Source organism: Andrographis paniculata, unplaced genomic scaffold (assembly GCF_009805555.1).
Source record: "Andrographis paniculata isolate CXL003 unplaced genomic scaffold, ASM980555v1 Contig77END, whole genome shotgun sequence".
In the NCBI taxonomy this organism is placed as follows: Eukaryota; Viridiplantae; Streptophyta; class Magnoliopsida; order Lamiales; family Acanthaceae; genus Andrographis; species Andrographis paniculata.
In genome coordinates this window covers 3,664,763-3,673,038 of record NW_026137614.1, presented here as the reverse complement: position 1 = coordinate 3,673,038, position 8,276 = coordinate 3,664,763, and the positions used below count along the sequence as shown (strand labels likewise).

The following is an 8,276-nucleotide window of genomic DNA, read 5'->3' as shown; positions in this document are numbered from 1 at the left end:
TACATAAATAAATTTTACATTTTGCATTTTGTTGAAATCACGTATGACCATTTAACTACCTTACCATATCATTGCTATTTCATAATGTATAGACACATTTTTGTATTTCATTAAAGACAATGAATAAAGAAAAAAAATAAATGTTATATCATAACTTAGTGAAAGAAGTAATAGTACTACTAATAATACGACACACACATAGATACTGAGAGTCAATGTGAATAAGTTCTTCCATTTTTTTTCCGAATATTTATGTTAAATAACTCAAGTGTGAACATGGAATTACATATAAATCAAATGAACAAAGAAGAGTACTAATACTTTATTTCTAAGAAAAGTCGTAAAACTATTCTACATTAATTCCAAGCAAAACAAAGTAACATATCACTGTAAAGGAATTCCGATGGTGGAGATAGGTGGACAGGGATGGAAAACCTTCATATAACTCGATGACCACCACACTAAACTATTGAAAAGAGCTTATTACGATTTGAGTTCTGAATCAAAGTAAAGCATTAAAAGAGTTTATAACGATTTGAGTTCCTAAAAGCAAGAATTCACGCGACATCAAGCCACCACCATAAGCATTGATAGACTTAACGGTCTGTTTAAATCTCCAACAAGGGGTGACACTAGAGCATTCCAACAACTCGTAGATATGCATCTTAATAAAAACACTCAATATGGTAAAGTAGTGCCACTTGCGTAACATTTATCATTTGATCAAGTGGTTATTCATCGGGTGTTTGATATAAACCTCATTGATCCTAACATTTTTTCATTAAAATCTATGGAACAAATGGAAGATATTATGATATGAAGCCCGCTATCATCAATAATATCTTTGTACATATGGTTTAAAGGTTACCTATTGGGACTCCCGTTTGCAGATAAATAATTAATTACTACGTTTCCCTAAAAGTTTGAGCTTTTAGGTGAGACGGTCATTCTGAATCCGACATGATATACTAGCTAGGTTAGGTCTCGAGTTCGAGTCCCGCCGCCCCCATTTGCGGCATATGCATGTGCAAGTTTTGTATACTTCCACTTGCACCTGAGGGGGCGTATTGGAGACTTCTGTTTGGGGATAAATAATTAATGACTACGTTTTCCTAAAAGTTCGAGTTTTTAGGTGAAACGGGATAATCTAACCTTATAATTGTGATTTGTGAAGATGTAATGAGAATATTGAAATAGTCATATTTATCTAAATTTTTTGTTCCCGAACTTGCTCTGATAAATGGACAATCTTCACAATATAAATGGTTCCATGACCCATGCTAGTATTTACATACACTATATTGCTCAAAATCTATTTTCTAAAAGTAGAATGTGTTAATTGTACCAAGAGAATCCAAAATAAATAAATAAATAACTTCAATTTCGTTTAGAAAGGATGTAAATAACAAAATTAAATAAGTTTTACCCTTGTTCCTATGCTTCTGCATCTTTAATATCCGTCACAACAAATAAAAATACGATAAAATAGCTACCCCCAAAACATGCAATGTCTACAAGTTTGATAACCTGTAAAATAAAGAATGAAATAAGTGTTACATTATATGATATAACAGGTGAACGCTACGCCAAAATCATAAAAGGGATCTTTATTGTTTACCTTAACTCATCTTCAAATCTTTGATAAAGACGTTGCACAATATAAATGTTACGACTTCATCTATGGATCTAAACTTAGTATCCATATGACTATGTTTGTAGCATTGCAATAATTTTCAAAAATTCTGACTATTAGGCCAAATATTATGTAAAGTTTGTTCAAATAAATGCAAGAATGTGCAATATGTTGTGTACTATTGTGTAGTGTTTATTAATTTGACTCTTGAATATCGGTTTTATGATATGAATAAATAGTTTTTGCTTTAATATACTTCATATGTTCCAATTCAAAGTAACAATTTTACTATTTTCGTCCGTCCCACTCAAAAGTATCTATTATGCATTTGAAAATTTTGCTAGTAAAAATTGTGATTATAAATTAAAATTTAAAAAGTTCAGGTTATACATAGTAGATTCAAGTTGACCCGATTAATAAAAAGTCAATTTAAAGTTGCAAATATCAAGTCATTCAATTTAAATAGGTCATGTTTAGGTCAAATATTTTATAACCCGTTTATAGCTTACAAACATGAACCTGATCTGACCTGATTTGTTTGCCGGCCCTACTTACAGGGCTATGTTTCTCCAATTGTCCTACTAAATCTCAATGTTCAAGTGATTATACTTCTAGACACTCACGTGGTTCTATTTCAAGACATCAGGAGACTGGCGGGTTTTCTTCAACTGCTACTTCCTTAGTCATAGTTGTTGCTAGTGGTGGTGAGCCTCAGTACTCGTTTTACACCCTCAAGGACTTAAAAGTCATCATTAAACATGTTATCTATTCAAATTATGTTTTGTCCGTCAACCGAGCTACATATTATTGGTATTTCAATTTTGGTTATTGTAACCACATGATCTCAAATCCTTATAATTTGTTTTCTATATCTCTTGTTTTCCTATTACCATCTATCCGTACAACCAATGGTACTTTCATGCATATTAGTCACACCGGTTGCGTCTTCCGCTTCGTTATACCTTTTTGACACATACTACATCCCTAATTTAACATTAAATCTTATATTTATTGGTCAATTAGTTGAATAAGATTTTAATGTTAGATTATTCTTTTATGGTGTATATGTTTAGAATTCACGGATAGGTCAAATTCTCAGGACAAGCCGCAAGATGGGGCGAATATTTAAGCTAGAGTTTCTTCGTACCTCTCACTATTATCCCCACTTTGCAGCTCTCACCTCCGATCATTCTAGCATTCACTGACATATTTGTCTTGGTCATGCATCTTCTAGTAAAATTAAGTTATATATAATAGAAGTCTTTTAGGCCCAACGTTTCTGCTCTTATACGTCCCAACAAAATAGAAATGTAGTATGCAAACACCGTCTAAACCTAGATATTATTCGCGCAATTTCTGTCAAGTCTTTGCGTTAGGTTCTTATATCTACTAATTTATGTATTGTAACACCCAGGATCGCAAGGATTAGGCTAGCCCCACGTATCAACACAAGTCATTTCAATGGGGGTTCCAAAAAAGAATCTGCATATTATTGACATAAGTAGTCTACTTAATCCATTTAATTTTCATTCAATCATAGATGGTCTAGCCTTAACTCATCTATACACGAAAGTTGGCCTACCACCGGCCCAACTCTGGGTATCACACATATCTCACATCATGTCACATTTTGGGTACACTCTCATTTTTTTAGTATAGAAAACCTAAATCCAAAAATCAAAACTTACTTTTTTTTTTCTTTTATTCTTTTGTTCTTTAAAAAAAAAATGATTTGAAACACCGTCTAGAAACAAAATGTGTATAACTTGTGTTTATATTTAATTTTTGTATTTAACTTTAAATTTTAATAATATTCCTCCGTCGTATCTTAATTGACACATTTTTTTTTATTTTTGTTTATCACATAACAATTGACGTATTTCTATTTTGTATAAAACTTACTAAATTAAAATATATTTAACAAATATAAATCAATTTAATTAACTATCAAACATATAATATCATAAATTATATAGGACTTTTATAAAATTATATTTAAATTCTATATCTTTTATAAAATTAGTTTATGTTAATTATAAATAAATTAACATATCTTTTATTTCATTTACTTGTATCATAGAAAATTTTATTCTTTACAAAATTGTATTCATATTGCATATTTTTTTATTTATTTTGAAATAATTTTGAAAATATTTAAATACATATTCTAATTTTTTAATCATATATACTAAATTTATTTTAAAATTATTAATATAATTAATTGCATAAAAAATAAAAAAATATTATAGCTTAAGGTTATTAACAAATTAAATATCTTTATCATAAATATCGTGTTAATAAAATAAATCAATTATGATCGAATGGAGTATTAAATAAAATATTTTTATTAAAATCAAATAAATTAAATACTCCATATGATCTTAGATATCATGTCATAATTATCGTAGATACTAAAATTTAGGAAGTATATGATAGATAAAGTATTAAAAATATGTATTAATAAAATTAATTATAATATAATATAAATAATTATAAATTAAAATTAAAATAATTAATAAATTTAATAAAAATTAAAAAAAATATATGAATTTTAAATTTAAAATATAATTACAATATAAAAGATTTTTTCAAAAAAATATAACATGATATAAATAAAAAGTATTACATTGTAAATATAATAATATAATAGAACATGGGTAATAAAAAATTTGATTATATTTTTTTTAAAAAGTGAAATATTTGTCATCTGGGTATCTGTTGATTTTGTGATAGTCTATATCGGGTCGGTGCCCCGAATCCGATCCATTGCGTCTGCCTGTCTGTCAAAGTCATTTCTTGGAAGAAAAGCCAGCCCAGAACAAAACAGCCTCGTCGCGATTCGATCTTCTTCCTAATCAAATTGGTTTCTCTTTGGAATTCAGCGGCGGTTGTTTCTTTTTATTCGAAATCTCCATGGCTAAGCAGCAGGCAAATTGGTCTCCGTACGACAACAATGGGGGGTGGGTGCGCACCCTAATTTAACCCAGCGAAAGCTTTTTTCCTACTTTGAATGCTGATATTATATCTATATGTGCTGGTATTTGTTGCAGAACGGTCGTCGCGATCGCTGGAGCTGATTACTGTGTGATTGCGGCCGATACTCGGATGTCCACTGGCTACAATATTCTTACTCGCGATTACTCCAAAATTACTCAGCTGTAAATATAAGTTTCCTCTTCTCGCTTTTTTTTTTGTTTATTTTTTGTATTTGGCTAATTTTTTGTCTAGGGTTCAGTAGCGAATTGCCTTAAAAAAAAAAAATTAAAATAAAAAAATAAACGAATTGCATTTTGTTAAACGTGTTTTTAAAGTTTATTGAGAGAGATTTCAATCATGGCTGATGATGATTGTTTACTTAAAGAAAGTTTAATTTCAGTTTACATTAGGCGTGAAGGTGGAATATCCAACACAAGTTTAAAGTTTAGGGGAATATATTGTGAAAGTTTTTATGTGACTTCCTCCCTCGAGAGGTTTAAACTAGAAAATGAAAATGAAACTGAATTGTATGTTCAAATCTTTGAAAATATTCACTTGTGTGAGTTATTTTCTAATTTTCAGTTTGGTGTTGCAATATTTTTTTCTTTTATATGTATGATGTTGTTGAGATACAATATGGTGCTGTTATCTTTTAAGAAACTAACAACAATCGAAAAGGGTGAGAAGTTTCTTGCAGGAGTTTATGGGCAGAAAGATCTGTTTTTCCTAATTCAACGTTCTCCAGAAGTTGTATATGTTTATGTTGTCTGCATAGGAAAGTTGTCTTTTTTCTCATAACATCCTTTGATTTGTTTTTAGCACTTTTCGTCTTTGTCCTGTTTTATTATGTTAGCTAAACAGGGATTTTTCTTTCTTTCTTTCTTTACTTTTTTTTTTGTTGTTTGCTCATTTTCTTGTTATGTCTATTTGATGTGCATTCGAGTTTCTCTACATTAGCTCATTTTTCTATTGTGAATTTGTTATGAGTCGTCTGTTGGTCTATGTAGAGCTGGTAAGGCTCTGATGGCCTCTTCAGGATTTCAGGCTGATGTGAGAGCTCTGCAGAAGGTCTTGGCTGCAAGACACTTGGTGAGTTATTTAAACATTGCTGCTACCTCTCTTGAATGTTGTCTTCCACCATTGGTTGATACACGTTACCATTAAATCAATTTTCCTATCCATCAACATATATAGGGCATTATAATTCCATTTGTTCACTGAGTACTTATAGTGTTTGACTGAACTATTGTGTGAAAGTTCGACACTTGTTTTTTATTTCTAGATATATCAGCACCAACATAACAAACAGATGAGCTGTCCTGGAATGGCTCAATTGCTATCTAACACATTGTACTACAAACGCTTCTTCCCATATTATGCGTTCAATGTATTGGGTGGCCTTGACAGTGAGGGTAAATTGCTGCTTTCGATCCACTACTCATTATTACTCAACATTCAGCAACTTATTTTTATTTTGTCTTTTTAAATCTTTACCTTTCTTTTCTGTGCTAAAGGTAAGGGCTGTGTCTTCACTTATGATGCTGTGGGATCTTATGAAAGGGTCGGATACAGCTCCCAAGGCTCTGGTGCTACACTCATCACTCCCTTTTTGGACAACCAACTGAAGTCTCCCAGTCCTCTCTTATTACCTGCAAAGGTTTAGGATTTAGCCATTTTTTGAGCCTATAGTCTATCGACAGTATATCTAGATAATAAGTTATTTATGCAGGATGCAGTGACTCCACTCTCGGAGTTGGAAGCTATTGACTTGGTGAAAACTTGTTTTGCATCAGCTACAGAAAGAGACATATACACTGTAGGTTTTCTCGTTCTTGTCTATCCCTTAGTGCAGAAAATTGCTCTGACATCTTCTACTTACATAGTACAAGAAGCTTAGGCTATTTTCCAAGTTTTATACTCTTTCTTATTGCGGAAAATTTAGCCAATTGTTACGTTTATTTGAGTTTAACGCATTACTCTATAACCTAATGTTGCACTGAGTTACTATCATTGTGTTTATTTTCTTATATAACATTATATACTAATGTATAAAACCAAAAGTGTTGAAATATATCCACCCAAAACTTACTTGGTATTGATGAGTTTTCAAATTGTCAATATAATACTAATAAATTGTCTTCCAAATCTAATACCATCAGTCCTAAGTATGCCGAAGTTTAAATGAGTGTTGTTATGCAGACTTATGTACTTTTTTATTTACAGATATTTAGGTATGTCATTTCTAAAACTATCGTTGTTAGTATGTTCAAGAAACTCCCTTTAGAACGACTACCTTTTCTGATTCTTACGTACTTGGGTGGCTTGTGTTTACAGGGAGACAAGCTGGAGATCGTCGTACTGAACTCTGGTGGAATACGGCGCGAGTATGTAGAACTCAGGAAAGATTGAGCTCCCGTAACTTTAGTGTTTTATTTCACCCCAACTTTTCTTGAAACGGGAGATAAGACAGCATATTCAGGTCTGCTGTAATTCACAAAATTCCTCATCTTCTCAGGGAATTGCAGGTGTGGCCTTTTTGTTTATTTGCAACAGGTCGCTGCTTATGCTTGAATCTTAGTATATCTATGAATTACTTGTTGACAATGGCGTGCTGTTACAATTTTAATGAATCGCTCTTATGAACCTTCATTTTTAACCTGCAGTTTATCGTTTGTCCTCCATTTTTTCCTCTTGAAAATTATAAACTAGGTAGATTGATAATCGTTGTGATTGTTATTTGTTGGATTTAGCTGACAGTTTCGATTATTATATGTTCTGTATAGTATTCAGGATGGAAAAGAATCCTAACTAGTTTAGTTAAAAGTATTGCATTGGCTTACGACTCTTTTTTTTTTTTGTTTTTGATAATGTGAGAACCCGCAACAGCTACTCTTTGGGTGCTCTCTGGGTAAAGTATTGCATTGGCTTACGACTCTATTTTTGTGTAATGGTATCTTGATTTACTTATTATTCAGTACAGAAAATAAAAATATGGAATATGATGTTTTCCTACTATAGCGATGAAAATAATTAGTAGACTTAATTTGGTTTTGCATTTCTTTGTTTGTTCTTCCACAAAGCCCTGGTGATAAAACGACCATAATGCCTTGTGATAATAATTTCCTTCGACCTGGAATATGTAGTGTGTGTTTGTTTTGTGAAATAGTTTGCAGGGGTTTTTTTTTTTTCTTTTATATGATATATAAAAAATTAGGTAAGGAATATAAAAATAATTAATGTGTGTACTATATTAATTTTTTTGAAGAAAATGTAGGGTAATTTTACAAAACGAACACACCTGTGATTCTTTGTAATTTTATTTGTGTTTATCATCGAAGTAAGATTTAAACTTTTAATCCATCTATTGAAGTTTAGGATACAATAGTAGAATATAAGAATTAAGTAAATATTGTTCTGTCGCTTAGCCTGATTTTAATATCAAATTTAAATCAAAATTTTGTATATTTCACTCTCAGTGAATTGAGTTACATAAACAATCTACTGTACAGAAGCTCCACCACTTGTGTTTTTTTTGGTTTAAAATTAATTTGAAATAAAATATTATTTGAGTTTTTGTTTAAATACATTTGTGTTCTTTTGTAGTTTAAAATTGATTTGAAATAAAGTATTATCGGAATTTTTATTTAAATAATATTTTGATATAATA

General features: G+C 30.8%; 1 protein-coding gene across 1 annotated transcript; it reads left to right on the top strand.

The window, feature by feature from the left end:
• The first annotated feature begins 4,425 nt into the window (after positions 1-4,425).
• Positions 4,426-7,258, top strand: LOC127239248 (proteasome subunit beta type-1). The gene is made up of 7 exons (XM_051257318.1): positions 4,426-4,593; positions 4,684-4,791; positions 5,617-5,698; positions 5,892-6,021; positions 6,124-6,266; positions 6,339-6,425; positions 6,944-7,258. The coding sequence occupies exons 1-7, from the start codon at positions 4,547-4,549 to the stop codon at positions 7,016-7,018; spliced, it is 672 nt and encodes a 223-aa protein (XP_051113275.1). The 5' UTR covers positions 4,426-4,546; the 3' UTR covers positions 7,019-7,258.
• The last annotated feature ends 1,018 nt before the right edge of the window (positions 7,259-8,276 follow it).

Bases quoted from the DNA above. Each gene is read 5' to 3' on its own strand.
- LOC127239248 (XM_051257318.1), top strand. From the start codon at position 4,547: ATGGCTAAGCAGCAGGCAAATTGGTCTCCGTACGACAACAATGGGGG. The intron at 6,267-6,338 runs GTTTAGGATTTA...TTATTTATGCAG, and splicing joins CTCTCTTATTACCTGCAAAG to GATGCAGTGACTCCACTCTC. The intron at 6,426-6,943 runs GTAGGTTTTCTC...TTGTGTTTACAG, and splicing joins CAGAAAGAGACATATACACT to GGAGACAAGCTGGAGATCGT.